The sequence below is a fragment of the Convolutriloba macropyga genome, chromosome 7, assembly GCF_964194025.1.
Source record: "Convolutriloba macropyga chromosome 7, txConMacr16.3, whole genome shotgun sequence".
NCBI classification, from domain to species: domain Eukaryota; kingdom Metazoa; phylum Xenacoelomorpha; order Acoela; family Convolutidae; genus Convolutriloba; species Convolutriloba macropyga.
This window is the reverse complement of record NC_134474.1, coordinates 74,453,549-74,476,084: the sequence shown is the minus strand read 5'-3', so window position 1 is coordinate 74,476,084 and position 22,536 is coordinate 74,453,549. Positions and strand designations below refer to the sequence as shown.

At 39.7% G+C, this 22,536-nt stretch overlaps 1 protein-coding gene across 1 annotated transcript in view; it reads left to right on the top strand.

The window, feature by feature from the left end:
• Nucleotides 1-18,013, top strand: part of LOC142342536 (putative ammonium transporter 3) — a 29,501-nt gene extending 11,488 nt beyond the window's left edge. The window contains exons 6-9 of the mRNA XM_075393893.1: nucleotides 1,328-1,423; nucleotides 2,631-2,809; nucleotides 16,316-16,531; nucleotides 17,762-18,013. Of these exons, the coding sequence (XP_075250008.1) occupies nucleotides 1,328-1,423; nucleotides 2,631-2,809; nucleotides 16,316-16,531; nucleotides 17,762-17,908 (638 nt within the window). The 3' untranslated portion in view covers nucleotides 17,909-18,013. The remainder of the gene's footprint in view (nucleotides 1-1,327; nucleotides 1,424-2,630; nucleotides 2,810-16,315; nucleotides 16,532-17,761) is intronic.
• Nucleotides 18,014-22,536: the final 4,523 nt, after the last annotated feature.

The following is a 22,536-nucleotide window of genomic DNA, read 5'->3' as shown; positions in this document are numbered from 1 at the left end:
TAAAGTACTCAAGCAAGTAAACAGGTCCTTTTCATTTGAAGTTGAATATACAGCTGCTACGTAGAGCCCCACTAAAGGAGCACGTGTCAATCGGCATATTTTCCGTTCGTACCAGCCCCCCAGCTTAGTGAATGCATATTATTTGCAACCTCCAGACCCACTTGCCACGTTTTAACAAAGAGTTACTATGTAATGGCACGTGCTCTCTAACTGAGCGGATACATAACGCATTGGCAGGGGGCAAAAACGGAAAAGATCCGTCGATCAAAGCTCCGTGGAATTCAGGATACGAAACTTTCTTCCACTTCAATCAATATTCTCTAGAGGTTTTCCAGTCATTGAAGTTTTTCATCTATCGTTTTTGCCAGTGTTGTATCTGAGGCTCCCATTTTTTAGTAAGGAAAATTAAACCTTTTCTTTTATTTGAAAAAAAATGAAATTTGGATAAAATGCAATATATACATGCAGCAGAAATGGAATCTCTTCCGTTTTTGGACCACTCGCCCGTACGCTAGGTTCCCCCAGTTACCTATATTATGGTAAATGTGGTGAATCACTATTTACAAAAATGCGTCCGGGGGTTGCTTATAATATGCACCCTCTATGCTTGCGGAGCACAAACGGAAAACATCACAAAATGATTCAAAAGTCGAAAAGTCCAAAACAGTTCATCAAAAGAGTTTCATCTTGACAAGAAATAAGCTGATTGTCTGTAGAAGTAATTTTCTAATTTTTTCTTTAAAAATTAGCATCTATTCGTTACCTCCAAATCACCTACAACCTAACCTCCAATATGGTCCTTGCTGGCATGAGATTGCAGTTATAGTGTGTAGGTGTAACTAAAAGCACTAATTATATGGAGTATGTAGATCCTCAGAGTTTTATTTTTTTGGCAATGAAAAATTGGAATCCCTTTTGCTAGTAAAGTGTTTTTGAGCAAACTTGCACGACGCGTGTTTCAAAAAAGTTACGTGACTCTGCTAAAGTCACTTCGAAAGACTTTCTCTGTGACTTCATCAGAGTCACGTAACCTATACTTAAAATATGCCGTTCTGAAGCGCTCAAAGTTGCAGGTCAATAATATTCACCTAAAATATCAACAAAATGTACATCTGATAACACCGATCTTAAACGTATAAATCTAAAAATACCTGTGAAAACAGTATCATGTCCCGCAAATTTTTGATCGTTTTTGACCGGTCACCTCAAATCCGGTAGACCATATTCGCACAATTTGGACTTCTTCGTTTTTGTTTAACAGTGAGTGCATGTTAGCGTGATGGTTTATATCTGATTTAACTGGGGTTATTTTTCGTTTGCCGTTTAGGGTGTTTAAGTCCAGTGGTGATGGTGCTGGCACAGGAACTGATGCACTGGGCCAAAATTGACGATCCTGTTGAAGCATTTGCAGTACACGGAGCAGGTATCTCTTTCTCTACACACCCACACAAACCACAAACACACATGGACAAAAAATACATGCCCAAACAATGCACACACATACAAACATACACAAACACACACACGACAATTGAAACACGACGCACACACACACACACACACACACACACACACACACACACACACACACACACATACAAGCACACAGAAACAAACAAACACACGCGCACACACACGCACACACGCCTGAACACACACAAACACACACACACACAATTAAACACCCACAAACACACACACACACACAAAACGATGGACGACACACGACACACATACACACGCACGCAAGCACACACACGCACGCAAGCACACACAGACACACACACACACACACACACACGCACACACACACACACACACACACGCAAACACACACACGAACACGCGCGCACACACACACGACACACTCGACACACTGTACATGATACACAAACGCAAACGCACACACAAATATGTATAAGCACGAGAGCACACATGCACGCAGGCACACACGCAAGAACGCGCAGGCCGAGGAGTACGTGCAAAATTTAGTAACATCATTGATCGAAAGTTAGCGACAAAATTTTTTCACCATTAAATGTTTTTGTAATTCATAGCACTGAATGCCATCAGTTTTTCGTAAGCCACATTCACATACTTCATTATCAATTGCTCTCAATCCAAAATAAAGTTCATTGCCAAAATAAAAGCGATTGTGAGCGATTGCGTATCGACGCCGGTAACACGTAGTGGTTATGATGACAAACTGCGGTCATGGAGGTGGCTTGTTCAAACCCCTCTGATTTGGGATGTTTTTGCTACACCACTTAAAGTATATTGCCCTTGCCTGACGTTCATGAATGTTCATCAATGTTAGTCGGTTAATGCCTATCTATGCATTATTAGCTAACATTGATAATAGGTTGGGCGTAGTTTTTTTGCTGCGAAGTTCACATTATCAATCACAGGTTTTTGAGTTTTTTGAATTACTAAATTTTTGGTAATATCTCAAAGATTGTGAGGCAAATCAACATCAGGATAACCCAATTTTATACCCCTTTTTTGCTGAGGATAGACAAAAAATCTCAACCCAGTTTCAAAAATTTCCACCTAGTTAAAATTTGAACTTTGTTTAAGATTAAGGATGTATTACTATAGTGTGTTTGCATTTATGTATGTATGTGTGTTAGTTGGGTTCTGGAGTCTGATCTGTGTGGGTCTGTTTGCCCATGCTGACCCCACTCAGGAAATGATAGTGGAGAGGAATGGGCTGTTGAGAGGGGGCAACTATGAACTATTAGCTGTCCAGATTGTGTATGGACTGGCATGTACTATCTGGGCCGCCACATCTACATACGTCATACTCAAGGTACACCTGTACATTATGCTTCTAATTGACTTTATTGATTGGTGGAAAAATCAGATGGATAAACTGTTCTAGTATAAACTGCTCCGGGTCAAGGTTTGATCAAAAAATAATGTTAATAATAATAAGATTAACGGTGAATAGCGGTGCAAAAAGTTTTTTTTACTGCAATGCGCAGAAAAAAAACTTTTTTGACTGCAAAGCGCCCGCATCTTTTAGCGTTGAATGCGGTGAATTTTTGCGGTTTTTAACGGTGAAAATTTTTTTCACCGCATTTACCGGATTTCTTGCAAAAAATAAACTGACGTACACGGGTTCGAACCTCTTACCTCCTGCATCTCTACAACTTCTTATTCCACTGCCCCATCTGTCACTTCCTTTCAATTTAAGATAAGCGGTGAATATTTGTAAGATTTGAAATTTTAGTAGTGAATTTTTTTTTTCATCGCATTCAGCTGGTAGCGGTGAAAAAATTTCTTTCAGCGCTTAAGAGGTGATAATAATTTTTTACCGCGTAAAAGATTTTTTTCACCGCATTCATCGCCTTGAGCGCAAATCTTAAACCTTTACTCAAATTCACTGCAAATCTTACATCTTTTGGCAATTTTTACCGGTGACACCTCGACCCGGGTTTTGTGTATATTAAATGGAAGTATTCGGTTACGGTAACCTATTTATATCGGTTGATACTAGAACTAGAACTTCCCCGAGTCATTCGACAATTCATAAATTACAAATTTTAGTGAAATTATTGAAAAAAAAATACATTTTGTAAGTTATTAAACATCGAAGCATTATTAGAATAAGTAAATAAGCTAAATAAGTAAAAATAGGTTATTGTTATGCCCACTGTTCGAGTAACTGATTACTCCAAACTAGCATTAAGTTGGGGTACTTTGACGATATAAAAGAAAGGAAACGAGTCTTTGAATTATTATTGGTTCCTGTCAGCTACTCTAATAGCTATCATTTAGGCCCTCTCTTTTTTAAGAGTTCAAAAAATTTGAACGTCATTGAGACGCTGTTCTGTTTACTAACTGTTGGGTTATGGACTTTCGCAAGCGGAATAAAAAGCGTTTTTAACTAAGTAAAAGAATTAATTTCTCAAAAATGAGAGAATAACAAAATGATATTTTACAGTAGAATTTAGAGATTTACAGGAGAGATCTGATTATAAGATCAAGATGGTGATTTGAATTTGGGGATGAAAAAGGACTCAAAAATCAGCTGTATATATACCCATTATCAGTGTGAAAAAGTCAAGATACAAAACTAATCTTAGCACCGTGATTTATAGTGGGGGTCGCAAAGGTTACCCAATATGGTTTGCTTCTGCAAATCAGTCGCAAAGGGAACCATAAATGGAATGCATTTGCACTTTTCTGAGAATTCATTCACACTTCCGGAGATATCATCATCATTTAATACATGCTGGGAAGATTTTACATCAATTAATCTAACTCTAATAATAGTTATCTAGATTCACCAATTTGAACCGAATATTGATTCTCAGCACCATTTGTTGACGATTCATTTATATAATTTCTTTGATCAAAATCAAATTGCTTGTCTTTCTAATCTGGTAAGTCAAACTTTCTTTCTAATTCTCACTAAGTTTAAGACTATAGTTTGATCGAAATTCTAACACCCCCACTCAGACTTGAGCTGATTGCGTAGAGTCTGTTCCCATCAAAACTGCTCTGAATGTTTCCACTTTCGAAACAGGTAAGGACTTTGTGAAGATGTCCGCTGCCATTTTGTCTGTAGGAACGTAATGAATTGAAATAGTCCCATCCTCCGTTTTGTCCCGGATGAAGTGAAACTTTGTTTCGATGTGCTTGCTCCTTTTGTGCATGACTGGGTTTTGGCAGAGTCTGATACAACTTTGGTTGTCTTCTCCAAATGCTATTGGACGTTTCTGTTGGATGCCAAAATCCTCTAGAAGTTGTTTCAGGTAGAGTGCTTCCTAAACTGCTGCTGCCATGCCCTGATATTCTGCTTCTGATGAAGAAAGAGCAACTGTGGCCTGCTTCTTGACACCCCAACTGAGTGCTGCGCCACGTCCGTTGAGCTTGAAGTAATAGCCCGTTGTTGATTTTCTGTCGTTCACGTCTCCAGACCAGTCTGCATCACTTTCCCCCACTAAATCATAACTAGCCTCTTTTGTGTAAGTAAGTTTTAAACCTTTTGAACCTTGAAGATATCGCAGAAGTCGTTTTCCGCACATCCAGTGTTGATTGGTAGGTGCATTCATGTGTCTGGACAGAATGTTGACTGTGAACATGATGTCTGGCCTCGTCTGTTTGGCCAGATACAGAAGTGATCCAACCAAGCTTCTGTAGATCCTCTGGTCCACTTCTTCGTCTCCGTTCTGTGCTGTCTGAAGTTTCAAATTCAAATCAGCTGGAGTTCTTGAGGGTTTGCATTGATCCATTTGAAACCGCTCAAGCATTTTTTCTATGTAGCGTTCTTGGTCGACTGTGACTTTGCCCTCTTCTCGTCTGATTCTTAGACCCAGAAACCAGTGTAGTCTCCCTCTGTCTTCCATGTGAAAGGTTGTTTCTAGTGCCTTCTTGACATCAGAGACCACTGTCATACTTCTTGATGCTACTATGATGTCGTCAACCCAGACCAAGATGAAGGTGTGATCCTCTGCCTCTGATCTTGCAAACAAGCAGTGATCGTTCCTGCTTCTGGTGAACCCCTGTCTCAGTAGGAAGTTTGCCAGCTCTTTGTACCAGTTGTTAGCAGCCTGTTTCAAACCATAACTTGATTTATTTAGTCGACATACTAACTTCTCCCCATCTGATCCGCGTTTTACAAACTCCTGTGGCTGTTCCAGATACACTTCTTCCTCGATTGGTGAGTGCAGGAAAGCAGTCTTGACATCAAATTGGTGCATCACATGGCCCTGCTTCGTTGATAGTTAAAGTAGAATCCTGAATGTCTCTGGCTTGCAGGTAGGCGCAAAAGTCTCAAAGTAGTCCAGTCCTTCCACTTGTTTGAAGCCTTTCGCCACATAGCGCGCTTTGTATTTGTCCACTTGACCACTGGGTCCCAATTTCACTTTGTAAACCCATTTGCCCGGTATGACGTCCCTGTCTGTGGGTGGTCTCACTAGGTTCCAAGTCTCGTTTTCTTGGAGTGCCTTGACCTCGTCCTTCATTGCCCGGTGCCACTGGTCCCAATCGTCACCTTGCTTGGCTTCGTAGACTGTTTTGGGTTCCACATAGTCGCCCTCAGTCACAGCAAGATGGGTCCTGACTTCTCCAAAAAAATGCGGAACATTCCTTGCTCGTGTCCCTCGTCTGGGCTCTGCTCTGTCCGCGTGTTCCAGTGCATCTTCATTGAAGCCAACTGTCTCTAACTGTGAGAAGTCTTCTGTGTCACTGTCTTCTAGTGACTCTGAGTCTCTGTGACTCCCTCTTGTTGCAGTAGATCCTTCATCTAGCGTTGTTTCTCCAACATCCGAGGCCTCTTGTCTCAGTGTTGTTTCTTGAGTATTCACGCTCCCTGCGTCATGCCACTCCTCCTTTATTGCAGTAGATGTGTCCTGTCGTTCTCTGTTGTCATCGTCTTGATGACCATCATCTGGGTGCCAGATTCCCAGTTCCGACCCATCATCTAGTAGGTCCGCCGTTTCTTTGTTGTCAGGGATTGAGCCCACTTCAGACTCCTTGATGATCACATCTCGAACTGCCATCACCTTACGTGTGTTGGGTATGTACACCAGGTATCCGTTTTCTCCTTCAGTGTAACCCACAAACTTTCCTTCCAGTGCCTTGGGTTCAAGTTTGCTGACTTCTCTGTCCCTCTTCCTCATGAAGACTGTGCAACCAAAAATATAATTTACTAATTGAAAGCTTAGGTTTTATACCTCTCATCAGCTCTGCTGGGCATTTTTCTCCTCCTCGTCTCACAACCAAGTTTCTGATCCTTGCTCCGTGAAGAATTGCTGCTCCCCACATCATCTTTGGAAGTCCTGAGTCAATGAGCAAACATCTTGCCATCTCCAGCAGTGTCCTGTTGCACCTCTCAGCTAACCCATTCTGTTGTGGCGTCTCTGGTATGGTCTTCTCCTGTAGAATGCCTGCATCTAAGCAGTACGTCTCGAACTGCTCTGAGAGAAACTCCTTCGCATTGTCTTGCCTCAGCTTCTTGGGCGTCCCCACACTGAGAACAAATTTCTTCAGGCTGGCCAGTGCTTCACTCTTTGCCTTAAGCAAGTCCACAAACACAAACTTCGTGTACTGGTCTGCAAACACAATGCAGAACCGGAACCCTGACAGTGACTCTACTCTGAAAGGTCCCATCACGTCTGTGAACACCCTCTCCAGCTTCTCTTCTGCTTGGGTCTCTGCCACTCTTGGTACTGGAGTCTTTGTGATCTTGGCCAATGCACACACATTGCATACATCATCGAGTTCCCCCACTGTCTCTGGTGCATTCCTGACCACATCTGCTTGATTCAAATGACCCAATCGTCTGTGCCACTTCCTTGCACTGTCAAGTTTCACGCTGTTGGAACTCATCTTGAATTCTAGAACGCTGCAGGGTAAGTAAAACAAATTATTTTCTTGTGTTAGTTTTACCCGAGTTCCCTTCTGGAGTTTCATGCAGCTGTTTCCTCTCTTGAAAGTGAAGCTATGTCCCCACTCCGTGCATCTTGAGTTTGATAGGAGGTTTGAAGAATAGTCCGGCACACACAGAACATTTTTGAGTTCGCATTGGAATTCCCCTTTGTTTGAGGGTATGCTGATCCTCACACAGCCTCTGCCCACAACTCTGGAAGCCTCTCCGTTGGGATTTCTGACCACTGATTGAATGGGCACAAAGTCCAGGAACGCATCGATGTTCGTCACTATGTGATCTGTACGACCACTGTCCACTAGCATGCCTGCTGTCTTCCACTGGGTAAGAGCTGCCCAGCATTCCTTCATCTGGTGTAGCCAATGTTGGACCCATTGCCACTGACTCATGTTTGCCTCCATCTCTTTGTCTCCTGCATGCCCTGTCTAGGTGACCCTTCTCACCACACTTGCTGCTTTGTTCTGTCTCCTTCTTCCTGCAGTCCTTGGCAAAGTGTCCAGGGATCCCACACACAAAGCAGTTTCCTTTCTTGGGTCCCTTCTTGAAGTCACGCTTCACTGCCAGTGCCACTGAACCACTTTGTCCCTTGTGTCTCTGCACCGTGCTCTCATGAAAGTTCTGCAGCCTTTTCCTCAACTCTGTGAAGTTCGTTGCCGGGTTGAAGCTTTCCTGTATTACAAAACTTTCATACCTCATTGGCAGACCATTGAGGACCAAGGCGTTGAAGAGGGTCTCTGAGTGCTTCCCCTGCTTCTTGTAGCCTTGTGAGCAACTCCTGTCCTCTGATGAAGAAGCTGTCCAAATCCTCAGCATCCTCGAGCTGCAGTCGAGCAAGCTGTGCCACTAAAGTCACCACTGTCGGCGTCTCCACACTCTGAAATCTCTCTTGCAAAAGCTTCCAAGCCTTTGCTCCATCTCCAATGCCGTCATCTCCCACACAGTCATGTCTCATCAGCATGAGGGTTGTTGCATCTAGAGTCAGTGCCAGATGGCACCACACATTGTTCCGTTTCTCCTTGATGTCTGCAACTTCCTTCTCATATGCATCCTTCAGCACCTTGTGGTTCTTCTTTTCATCATTGGTTGCCCCATTGGCCAGTGGCGCAGGCTCATTGGGTTGCTCCTCTGTCCCCAGTAGTGATTTGTAGAGTCCCTTCGTCTGCATCATCGCCACAAATCTTGTGCTCCAGATTGGAAAGTCCTGTGCCTTTCCTGTGTAGGTCAGCAGCTTCACTGTCTGTTGATCCATTGAAGTTTGAGCAGGCAAAACAGTTGTGAAAAGAAAAGGTACTAAGCAGAAAAGGATTATGACTGTCAACAACAAATTAGTTTTGTTTTGGAAATTATTTTATGACTTAAAAAATTGCTGGGCCCATAACCTGTTGGGTTATGGACTTTCGCAAGCGGAATAAAAAGCGTTTTTAACTAAGTAAAAGAATTAATTTCTCAAAAATGAGAGAATAACAAAATGATATTTTACAGTAGAATTTAGAGATTTACAGGAGAGATCTGATTATAAGATCAAGATGGTGATTTGAATTTGGGGATGAAAAAGGACTCAAAAATCAGCTGTATATATACCCATTATCAGTGTGAAAAAGTCAAGATACAAAACTAATCTTAGCACCGTGATTTATAGTGGGGGTCGCAAAGGTTACCCAATATGGTTTGCTTCTGCAAATCAGTCGCAAAGGGAACCATAAATGGAATGCATTTGCACTTTTCTGAGAATTCATTCACACTTCCGGAGATATCATCATCATTTAATACATGCTGGGAAGATTTTACATCAATTAATCTAACTCTAATAATAGTTATCTAGATTCACCAATTTGAACCGAATATTGATTCTCAGCACCATTTCTTGACGATTCATTTATATAATTTCTTTGATCAAAATCAAATTGCTTGTCTTTCTAATCTGGTAAGTCAAACTTTCTTTCTAATTCTCACTAAGTTTAAGACTATAGTTTGATCGAAATTCTAACACTAACCAAAAATTGGTTTATTAGTGTCCTTTTTGTACGATTCAAAGAAGAGTTATGATGATCTTATTTTCTTAAACAATTGAAGTATTTTCGAAGCAGTGTACAGAACTCATTGCCGCACGTGAAGGTTAGTGTTTAGTTCAATATACTGAAAAAAAAATCAAAAGTAGAGAAACGGATAGAGTGGGTTTTTGTTCTTGTATCTTTTTGAGAAAGAGACAAAAGTCGAGAAAAGCTTATGTGAAAAATTATCGCCGAGCCAACAATTTTTTGTTAACTTGGTGTGTTTTTCAAGCTTGCTTCTCCCCAAAAAATTGACACCAAAAAATGAAACTATTAGAGCATTCTTGATCATTTAAAAATTTCATTGGGCCTTTAGAAAACAATTTTTGGTAACTTTTTAGCGCATTTCAATGACTTCATCAACACTAGTTCTGCAATAATGACCGTTTCTCAACAACTGTTTCTTCTTGTTAAATTTTTCTCATTGTCAAATCTTCATCGCTTCGGTTTTCCGTTGCTCTTCATTTATTCACACATTTTTGAAGCCAGCTGCAAGTCATATTTGAGTTGTGCTTTATTCACGTCAAAGCGCTAAGAAGAGTGATCATTCGAGTAGTTTCTGTCCCAATTTTGTAAAAGCCTGGTATGAACTTTTGGTTTTCGAATGATTCTTTTCAATAGCGTCACTATGCGTTGAAATTTGTTTTCACGTTGTTTTCTTTTAATTTTTCTCACGAATCCTATGAAAAGTTGTATTTTTCCCAACAGTAATTGTTTTTACGACTAGGACTTAAGTTATTGGTGGAAAAACTGTGAAATTTTCTATTTCGTTTGATTTTCATAGTTTCTCGCCTTGTAAATAATATTACTAATGACTGTTTTCATTGCTTTTATAAGTAGGCACTTTTTAACTAGAAACTTTTTAATGTGAATTCATGTGTTTTTGTGATGACGTCATAGTCGTTATGGTTGTTCTTTTTTTAGGTCAGTATTTTTTCTGAGTTATTTTTTATCTTTTTTTCTGGCAGTGTTGCAACTCTTGCTTTGATTGTTTAACTGTTATCACTTTTATCTAAGGTTTCATGTTGCTCGCGCTCCACGAGACAGCTAGCATCTTTTTTAAAATTCCAATCCATTAGCCTGGAAGTTACTGTTGCTGGTGTAAGTTGAGCAGAAAGTTGATTCTCCCGGACCTTTTATAGAGCCCAAACACTAATCAAATCATCGATTGATTGGTTTGCAGATTGATTGGTTTTCAATGCAGCGAGGCTCTGCGCTACAAAATTTTTACACGTAGATTTAAGGTTGGGTTGCAACATTGCTTACATACAAACAAAAAACGAACTGCTCGTTTTTTGAAAAGATCGTTCGAGATTGACCAGTTCCGACTATTTAAAGATCATTGGGGGATCAATGAGAAATCTGTAGTTGGCAGATATTGGGTGCAAAAAAGACCGTTTGCTGACGTATGAAAAAAATTTACGTCTAAGTTACTTATTGTCTCGATCCAGAAATTAAGATAAAGAAACAACCGGCTCCTGGACTTTACAATTTTTTCCTATTGTTGAAGCCTCAACCTAGGTTGTCTATAGAAAGGGGTACAAAATAATTCTATTAATCATATTTTTTATTTCTTGTACTATTGATTTTTAATGAATCATTAATCTTGATCAATACGCATTCTCATGAACCATTGCCGACAAACTACTCAAACTGTAGCCTTGCTTTTCGTAAAAAGTTTTTCCTTATTGAAGCAATTTTGTTAATGACCGGAACGTTTAATCTGTTGCAAACAATGATTTCTGTTTTGCAGCGCTGGCATCGATGTCTAGAGCGCACAGCTGGTGCCTGTAATAAAAATCCAAATAATTTATTTCTAGTAAAACACAAGGTTATAAACTGAATTTAGATTTGAGAAGTTTGAGAACATTTAACACTCTGACAGTCTCAGTCCCGATCTCTTCTCTTGCCCAAAGCCTCCAACCAAAAATTACCCCCCCCCCCCCTTTATTTGCACCCTTCCCCAACTATCCCCCTTCTATTTGATCTTCTCACGTAGCCCCTCCCCATAAGCATCCCCCAACCACCCACTAGAAACTCTACCCAACTAATCCCTTCAACTCCCTCCCCCTCGACTACCTCCCCTTACATAACTAGTACACTTCAAGTACTCCTACTCTCACTATATCTGTCCCCCTCAAAACAACTCCCGCCCCATCTGTATTTCAAGTTTTCTTCCCATTAGTAACAGGCATACTATTCGATTTTATGGTTCGAAGAGGAGTATTAACATTCTACAAAAACTTGCGAGTCACACAAGACTAGCCTGGGTCTTCTAGAATTATAATAAATAGGAAATACTGGTAAAATTCAAAGGTACTTTGGAGCAATTTTAATCCCATAGCAGTCCCTCCTCCCTATCCGAATCTTGGGCACCCCAAACCCCAACCTATCTCGTTCTCCAATCTAATTGTCCCCACACGAACCATCTTTGCCACCTATCAAACCCCGAGCCTACTAACACCCCCCGTTGATATACAAATTTATCTAACCCCGGACTTCACCCCTAGACCCCTTCCTCCTCCCAACAACTACGCCACCAACCTACCAAAAACATCAATCTTAGTAACCACGTCAACACCATACTAAAATACACCCCTCGCCACCAACCCCCCCCCCCCCATTCAAATTGAATTTCTCGTTTTTTCTCGTTTGACTTAAACGCTAAAAAATAAGGAAGTATCCTGCACTTGCCTCACATGGCTTTTACTCATTAAAAGTGTGTTCAATTAAAGAGACCAGGTCATATTTTTTCATTGTTTCGACCCGCTTTGATTTCGTTTTTCTATACTGAAATCTCCTCTTTCGAACCTACACTCCTACCTACAACCATCACCTCGACCTGTCCATCTAACTGTCTGTTGGGAAATGGAATTTCTAACTTAAGCTATCTGAGGAGATTTAAGAAAACTTAAGAAAATATAGCAAAAGTACTAACTTGCGTTATTTCTCAGAAGTTTCGACTTGCATTAGAATAAAATTATAATGGCTAACAAAATTAGGACTTTATAGGCGGTTTATTCAGCAAATATTGATCTTGGTAAGTAATGGCAGTTTTGAATTGGTCTCATATGAACAGATTTAGAAAGTCTTATGAAACTTAGATTTCTAGAACCGAAATAGAGATCCTATTCTAAAAATGGTATGAAATGGTTTTAATCATGTCAATTTTTGGGACTTTTTCGAACAAGATTAGTTTATAAAAAGAAATCGGACTTGATTATATCTCAATTATTTACTCTCGCGGAGTATATATACCGCTTGATTTTTGTAGAATTTCAGAGCTTCTTTTCAATTCAATTTTGTATGTGAAGTCTCTCCTTTCTGTTGGTAAGACAGAGAGTTCGTAGTTAGATTTCGGCTAGTTTTTGATATAACTTTCTCAGTAGGCATAAGTAAAGTACTAGAAGTTAGCTGGTGTAAGTTAACTTTTTCTTAGAATAAGATTGTGCCCGTTTTTCGTTATAAGTTAGTTATGGCAGAAGGTCTTTAAGAGAAATAAAGTCGCCTCGAGGGCTAACTTAGAGAAAAACATTACTTAGGAATTATTTTAAAAATGTGTTGGAATTTAGAGGCTAAGGCCTCCGAACCACATTAGCCGAATTTTAAATTCTACATTGGCTACAAAGATGGGATTCAGGAATTTTTCATTGGAATTTACGGTTATTAATGTTTCGCTAATGAAAGTTCGAAACATTGTGAACAGCTCGCGAGGTGTTAAAATTAATTTTGAGAAGTTCTTTTACTACTTAAGATTTCTGACTAAGCGTTAAGTTGTTAATTCTTTTATTTTTCTTTAATTACCTGTTGAATAACAAAGTTTTTCATTATAGCAAAAACCTAGATTCACTGTTTATATCATTCCTCGATTGATATAATCGGTTAACTGCCCCGAAAAACGATAGATGTCCGGACACGGTTATCCAAAGGGTGAATCGTTGACCGCTTTTGTTTTGAAGGTTTACCGTGGAGTAGTTTCTATCGATTCGATTTTTTTTAAATCACCTGCTTGTTATGTAAACTTCTTTTTTTGGGATGAGATTGTTTCAAATAATATTTCACAAAATTCACATTTGATTTTTAAGAATAATGGGGGGACCGCAGAAAATTTGATACAGAGGCACGTTTGTTGTGGAGATAGCTATCAACAGTTGTATTAAATTAAAGACAAAGATTCAACACTTTCTTTCCCCCGTACTCTTGAACGAAGTCTTCTGTTGGACCAGCTATTAAACCCCATTAATGTTTTAGACAAACGTCCTCAAAACCATGTCAATATCCATGCACAACATCAGGCAGTATCTGGGAGAAACAGTCATGAATTGGGCATACAGAGCGTATCAGACTTTTGTACGTGAAAACACCTTGTCCCCAGAGTCAGAGTTGGATAGATTGGCTAATTGGATTTCTACAGAAGGACTGCTCCATGGGGAGATCTCCAAAGAATTGAGGCAACAGACATACGTGGGTCTTGCTGTGATTGTGGGCAAGGCTTTAGACTTGAGGTTGAACATCCCCGCAACCAACGACGACAATGATGATGATCGGTGGAGAACCATAGCAACAGTGGTTGTACGCGCAACCAAAGAAATGGCAACGCAAACCGAGATGGAGGAAGTACCCTTGAACCCAGAAATTCACTTCCATCTTCTGGATTTGCTTCTTTCTGGGCAGCAAAAGATGCGGCGGGCAACAGAGCATCTGATCAGGGGACAGGAGGTAATAATCGGTGACAAGCAGTCCCAGTCAAGAGCTCGGGTGATCTGCAACACCGAGCTACGCCAAGGACACTACAGCCGAGGTTGTGCGAAATAAGGGAATTCTGCAGAGATCAACGAGTTAGAAATTCGAGGAAATTTAGTGAACTTCTGTATGCAGCAGACCATGATAATTAGACCAAAGACTTGCTAGGACTTTATAACGCTTCTACTTGTAATTAAAATGTACTTTCACTTTGTTAATGTAATTCTTTTCGTTTTTTACTACTAACTATTCAGGAGAATAGTTAAGTCCGAGAGGATGGTGTAAAAACAGAATTTCTAACTTATGCTTTCTTAGAAGATTTAAGAAAACTTAAGAAAATATAGCAAAAGTACTAACCTTGTGTTATTTACCAGAAGTTTCGACTGGAACTAGAATAAAATTATAATGGCTGACTAAGTTATTACTTTATAGGCGGTTTATTTGGCAAATATTGATCTTGATAAGTAATGGCAGTTTTGACTTGGTCATATATGAACAGATTTAGAAAATTTTATGAAAGTTAGATTTCTAGAACCGAAATAGAGGTCATATTCTAAAAATTGTATGAAATGGTTTTAACCATGTGAGTTTGTGGGACTTTTTCGCATAAGATTAGTTTATAAAGAGAAATCGAACTTGATTATATCTCTATTATTTACTCTCGCGGAGTTTTTATACCGCTTTATTTTTGTAGAATTTCAGAACTTCTTTTCAATTTAATTTTGTAAGTGAAGTCTCTCCTTTCTGTTGGTAAGACAGAGATTTCGTAATTAGATTTTGGCTAGTTTTTGTTTTAACTTTCTCAGTAGGCATAAGTACTAGAAGTTATCTGGTGTAAGTTAACTTTTTCTAAGTCTAGGATTTTGCTCGTTTTTTTTATAAGTTAGTTAGGGCAGAAGGTCTTTAAGAGAATCCAAGTCGCCTAGAGGGCTAACGTAGAGAAAAACAATATCTAAGAATTATATACTTAAGAACTTGTTGGAATTTAGAGGCTAAGGCCCCCGAACGACCTTAGCTGAATTTTAAATTCTACACTACCTACAGCCATCACCCCAACCTGTGCATCTAATTTTCTGTTGGGAAATGCAAGAACAGTTGCTATGATCATTTTCTTCATTTTCAATATCCCAATTCAATAATACGATTGCATGTTGCGTCAACTGTACAAAAATATTGGCTATCACTTGAGCTGTCCAATAAAAGATAGAACTACAAGTATGTTGGCGTAATATTTATCATTAGTTAACAGTAGTGTACGTAAAAAAACTATTTGACGTCCGCAAAAAGAAATACACTTATCAGTTAAGCACATTAGACTTCCGCTTTATACAGTCGTGTTTAATGGTTTTATTTGGCCTACAGCCTGTTTTCACTCCAAAAATAACTCAAAAGTTGAAAAACAGTTCTCTAATAAACTCTTGTATTGCACTCACTGGCCTATGCGCGGATGAAAAATTTTGTTCTCATTTTAGAATTATCAGTTTGGTTTTGGTAAATAATTATACTTTCGATTTTTAGGAGCATAAGAATTTTATTATTTGAATTTTTGGGGCGCGAAAAAGCTGCTAATTTGATTAACAGGTGCCCTCTTTGAAATCGCGTTTCTGCTCCTAATTTTTTCGCTCCAGGCTTATAATTGACAGAATAAATATTGGTCCCCAACCTTTTGGTTTCAAGACTTTTGAAAAAATCATTCTGAACACCATTTGGAGTTTCAAAATGCAATGAGTGAGCGGCTCTGATAGCTGTTAATTTGTTTCTTATCCAGTGAACTATAAAATGAACGCAAAAAATTGAGATCTGTTTTTACATAGTAACGTGCTACATAGCTACATGCACATATCTAAGAATTGATCCGGAGCTTGATCCTTCTAGCTCTGAAAATGAGCAAATTACATACCCCCCCCCCCCCCCCCCAGCTTAGATGCCGATGCCATATAACTTCTATGCCATATCGAATTATTTGGTGTTTTCGGAAATTCCAGGCCTAGACTGGGGTAACATGCACGCAATTTGAACACTTGGCTGTCGTAAGGCACGGGGGAGCAGAATAGATTCAGATTTTTTCCACGGTCTTCAGCTCGTAACACGTGTATCGTTTCTCAATGTAGTCATGATGCCATAGGCGATTGACTTGACATTTGGAGCCAGGGCAGAGCCTATAGTAGAGTTGCTGGGTCATGATCTGGCAGAGCACGGGCTGGGGGGATTTCTGGACAGAAAGACGCGGGAGGTGTTTGATGAGAATGGACAGATGATGGGAATTGCATCGAAGGAGATGACTGAGAAAGAGCAGTGGGCTCTATTCCGTAAACTCATTCTGTGCAGAATGCAAAACCAGGCTAGTAAAAAGGAACTGGAACCTTTCCATTTGTGACGTATTATATGCACCCCCCCCCCCCCCCCCCACCCCCAGATGCACGCGCCATATTTTTACATAATGATTTACTATGTAATGACACGTGCTCTGTTTAGCTGTGGGGTGCATAGCGTACTGGGGTGGGAGGGGGGGGGGGGCACAAACGGAAAAGATCCAAGGAATTCTTTAGTTCTGTACGTGCGCGATTTTTTATACTCTCTTGTGAGAACCCCCCCCCCCCCGTTTAGTGGGAATGGTACAACGTCCAGCCATCTCCATCTCCTAATATATATATATATATATATATATATATATATATATATATATATATATATGGGGAAATTCTTTAGTCTAGTATCATTCTAAGTTACGGTTATCATTACCGAAGAACAAATTGAAGCAATAATAAAATATGTGCTCCAAAATCACATTTTCTTGAAAATTGATGTCTTTCATTGCTCTTTTTCGAGAGTTGTTATTAAAGGTCTCAGCGATGTGTGATGTCATCTTTGGTGACTGCCTCATTTCGTTGGATAATTTTATAGCGCATAAGAAGCAGTAGCGTAATATTTGCAGATTGTTTCTGGGGTTGAAGTATCAGCGCCGTTTTCGCAACTTTTTTGTGAGAAATGCGCTGAAATTTTGAGAAAGCGCTTTTCTTACAAAATTTAAGCACATTTTCGGCACATTTCCATAAATATCAGCACTTTTCTCAGCCCGTTTCTTACAAAGTTTCAGCGCATTTCAGCGCATTCTTATGTACGGATTTTTAGTCTGTATTTGAAAATTCAGCGTATTTATTGCATTAATTTTTGGAAAAATTTCTCGATCCGGGTAAAAGGCCAGTAGAGTTTTCTGGATAATCTTTTTTGCACTATATGCTTGTTAATTTGAACTCAACGAGTTATTTGTGAGAGGAAGCCCTTTTCGCTTCGGATTGGCAAACTGTACCACGCATAATCAAAGTGCTCAATTTCATTTTAAACAGCTTTGTTTAAAAACTTTTAAAACTAATTCTGCATAACTGAACTGCATAACTGATAGGTTTCTATCTAAAAAAAAACAAAAAAATGCTACCTGTAATTAGCAATGGTAGGTTTTTTGGACATACGTTAATAATTGAAATGTAGTGTGGCCATGTGTTTGTCTGTCTGTTTGTTTTTGTTTGTTTGTTTGTGGCTGATAAAGAGAGCCATAAAGAGTGTGTTGTAGTACCCCCACCTGCCAGACAAGAACGAGAGGAGGAGGTCAATTTCGGATATGATCCAGAACATGGACATTGACAAGACAATGAAGGAAGCGAAGAGACGAACAGTGCAGGAGATCTCAATCGCCATGCGTCCATTCAAAGCACACTAGTCGCACAATAAACAACACAACAGTAAACAAGACAGGCACTAAAACGATAGTTGCACAGGGTGTCAATATAGTGTGTGCCGTAAAGTTGAAATAAGTATTTAGTCAGTCCCATAAAGTTGCAACGCTATATCAAACCTTTCAACGGTCAAAGTTCAAATTAAGAGACCAACACTTCGAGACCAACATTTCGTTGTTAATTTGCAAGTTGAGAGGTTTTCGAACGCTCGCTTGCGTTGCAACTTTAGTATCTTTTCCGTCAGCCCCCCCCCCACCCAAGCAAATTAGGCACCCCGTTGGTATATGTTTAAACACTGTGCATGCATTTGAATTGTTGTTGTGTGTGTGAATACGTCTGATTAGGCCTTTAGAAAACATTAATAGAGTGGAAGTTTGAAATTATTACGCGCATAGAAATAACTCTCTGCATTTAATGTAAACATCAACCAAAAATTTGCTTTTATCGCATTTTATGGAGTTACGCGCTTTGTAGTTGGATCTACTAGTTTTATCTTTTTAGTTTTGTATTTGTGTTGCAAATATGGTTGTTGATGTACTTTACCCGACACTTAGTTATGAAAACAAATTGTAGCGCGCATGCAAATTAAACGCGGATTAAAATAAGAGCAACGAGTACGAACTTACTTGTATGTAGGCTTGTTGGAAAGCTCGCAATTAGGACAATCTAATTAAGTTAATAACACCAAAGCTAAATTGAACAAATTTAAGTACTCTCTTGAAAGCAAACACATGGTGCCCCGAGTTCTCATTAAAACAAATATGCACACAAGTAAGCAAAGTTACAAACCGGATAAAGGCCTAACAAATTGGTTGAGTTTAGTAATAAAAGACTGTCAAAACAGATTAACGAGACAAATAGGAGACCTGAGTTGTATACATAAGCAAAATAGTAATAAGTTAGTTAAAATGGCAAGGACAAAGAATACAAGGAGTATTATCAAAAAGTTGAAATTGTCGCCTAACCGAGATCAGGACAGGACCACAGGATCTCCCGACAGCGAAATTGTTCCCCCACCTTCACCTCCGGCCTCGCTATTTGAGCCATCAGCCTCGGGGAAACAAGCTTTGGTTGAAGTGGGGCTGAAGCCAAAAAAGAAAAAGAAAGTGTCAAAGAAAAACACTAAAAGAATGGCGGCAAAAGCAGCAAAAGAGACTGTTACAGGGGGAACTGAAGACCCCAAAATGAAAGAAGCCTTCCTCCGCATGATTGAGGAAGAGAAAAATATAGAAAGTGAGAACTAAAGGACAGTGGGGATTATGAAAAGTATTCATATAATTGGAAAATTTACCTTTTGAGAATTTCTTTCGGTTTGCAGCGCCACACAATAAGGCAATGAGGCACCCCTTCCACAATTTGAAATTTCAAGAATATTCCCCCATAACGTACGCCGTGTTTTGTACCATTTAGACCCAGATAAAAAGGTTGCTCGCCATCGCCAGAGTCATAGTGCACAAAAATATTAATCCGATATTGCCGAGCAAAGAGTCGTAAGTCTGTTGTGGTAATAAATTCAGTGTCCCCAATCCCTCTAGACAAAACCACTTTACCAGGTAACGTGTACAGATGCTTATTGGGCCCATTGCGTAGTTTTATAAAAATTTTCTCTATTTCACCAGCTTGTGAACGATTACCAGTGATAATAGTAGATAAACATGCGCTGACACAATTGTATTTCGGATGAGCAGTATCTAACGTAACTGGATCATAAAATGCAGTATCGAAATCCGACTGGCTGAAAGTAATCAGAGTTACAGAAAACGTGTGTTGTCACGGTTTTTTTTTAAAAAAAAAAGTACTGGACTTACCTTACAAATAGCTCGTAGCAGTGTCTTCTGTATTTTATTAGGCCAGTTTCACGACATATCCGATCGAGCACATTTTCTGACACAAGATTCATTGGACCTTTGCGGTATTTATAAAGCACTTTGTCGTTACAAATTGAACATTCTCGTGATATTGCAGTGCACAACTCTCTAATATCAAGTGCGGAATATATATTTTTTGCAATTTTCTCCAAATTTCTTCCCGCGGGATGTCCACTTTCTCGGTGCAGCTCTAATAATTTAATACGAGCATTTCCCCTGTGTAGAACCTCCAAATTGGAAACAATGAGATAAAGTCGACCATCTTTAGTGAAATATTTCCTGCTCCGGCGTCGCAATGAATGTCTGGTAGTTTTAGTGCTTTTTCGAGGGAAAAGACCTGATTGCAAAAAATGCACGACTTCAAAATATTTTCTGCTGTCCATTTAATCTAAAATATAAAGGGAGGCTCAAATGAAAGTAACTAAGGGTGAAATAAATTAAGTTGATCACGTTCTGTGTGCTTTAAGTAAACAAATGTGCTATTTTGAAGTGACAAAGATAAGGGGGGTAGCCGAACTTGGTGCCCTACAACTATGAGGGTTATATTAAGCGGACGCTTATGAAATTTTAATGTCAGGTACACCCAATGATCCTCTCAGGCTGATATAGCTTTTGGGCCAATCCGACTACCCAACCCCGAGCTATTAACACCGGAAGTGGGGTGATTTGAAGGTTTTCGATATTTTAAGTGGAAATATGAACTTTTAAGTAAGAAATAACTTTATTAACCAGTCGAAACTAGGTTTACGTGTGAATTAATGTACTGAGTGATCATGGGAAGGGTTTAGGAAGTTGTGGGAGAAATTTATTAGCATTTTAAAATAAGAATAGGCAGTTTTCACTAAAAATAGTTAACACTTAAATTGAAATAGCAATTTCTCAAAAAGTTGAAGTCGGATTGACCTGAAAATTGGGGGATAGACTAATTTGGGTACGGGGAATCCGATTTTGAGGTCGGATTTGACCCCACACCAACCTGCATGGAACTAGCGCACGCCCGTGCTGCGGAACATAAAATTTGAATTGCTCGTGGAGTATTGGTAGTAGCCCTATGATTTTTGGAGGGTTAGTGTAACTTTTCAAGGGCTTCCGATTGGTGATATTTTCAATCCCAGATTCCGACCGGAAGTCGGTGCTTCGGGACGACCCGAGTGCCGAAAACCGGAAATTGGCCTTTTTGAGCGGCCGAATGACTTTGAAATAGTTTTAATATGATAACCTGAGACAGTTAGTGACAAAAAATAACCACCCCGGTCAATTTTGACGAACTCGGATTTTTCGGGTTTCGGCACCCACGACTCGTTGAAAATTTTCAAATTGCAAACGACTCGCAACGGCTGATCCGTTGGTCATGAAACTTGGCAGGCAAGTTGGTGGCACCCTATAGTTACTAGAAAACTTTACCCGGAGACGTTTTGACCACTACTTCGCAAGTTATTAAGTTTTGAAATTTGGGGTCATCCGGGAGGTCGATGAAAAGTGTGCGCGGTCATTGCTCGTGTTCTATTAGTAGTTAGGTCATAAAAATTGGTGGGTAAGTGTAACTATGGAAGGACTTCCCGCGCCAATAGTTATTTTTACCAAGTTGACCCTTCATCTTCGACTATTGACCTATAATTGACCTCTAGAGGTCAAATTTTTGGGTTTTTGGGAAATTTGGGTTTTCGACTAATTTTTGTATGGGGAATTGCACGGAATGCTGGGAAAAGCATACCAAGCCATTATTTTAGCTTTAGCGAGCGTGAATTAGTGGTATATTTACACATGGAGACTAAAAGTCTTTGAATAACAAAAGCGACGAAATTAACTTGGCGCCAAGTTTGTGTGCGCAAATAAGAGCGATAAGGACCGCGGACTTTGACGTTAATCTGTTTGTTTAGTGAAGGGAACCCCTCCTGCGGATGTATCAATCAGTCAGAATTACTTATGGTGTTTACTTAAGTTCTAAAAGTGTATTTAATTAAGATAAGATAAAGTTAGTCAAATAGAAAAAGTTGTAATCAGCTTATCGTGCTTAAGTTGGAGAGAGAGAGAAAAGACTGAGCTAGTGAGCAGTTGGTTTAGTGGGACTAAACTTAAAACAGTCAGTAAAGTTGCAAGACCAGTTAGGAAACTGTGAGCAACTTGGTTAATTATACTTCGAGTGAATCACGATAAAATTTTGAACTTATACAAGATTTTGCAGTTGAATTTGTCTCAAGTTGTTAGTTGATTGAGAGTTGCATCTCTTTACTGTGGATTCTACATTTGTGCTGGTGTTCTCTGTTCAATTTAACGTCTTTTGGGACAAAGCATTTTTAACAGCCTGCAAGAGTGGACGAGGGGAAAAACTCGGAAAAGAGACAAGGTAGCGCTTGCTTCATCATTTTCTTCGGTGTTGGTTTTAATTAAATTTGTTCGATCTTCTGGGCGACAGATTCCCCTCACTGTTGGCCTAGTTAGAAATTCAGAAGACGACAGTGGCGCTCCTGGGTGGGCATCGCTCCTTGTAATTTTCTGTAAGATTATTTTTTTTTTTTATCCGCTAAGTGGTGAAGTTTTCCAAAATGAGCGAAAACGGAGACGATCTACCTAACAATCCTCTCGCCTTAGACAGAGGCGACGAGGACGGAGATGACGAAGCTCCAGACAACGGCCGCGGGATTTTTGGACCGGGCACGCTGAGGCCGGATCGATACCCTTCGAAAAAACACTCGACGTGGATCCAGTGGAAGCAGCACTTTCTCTGGCTAGCTGACACCAAT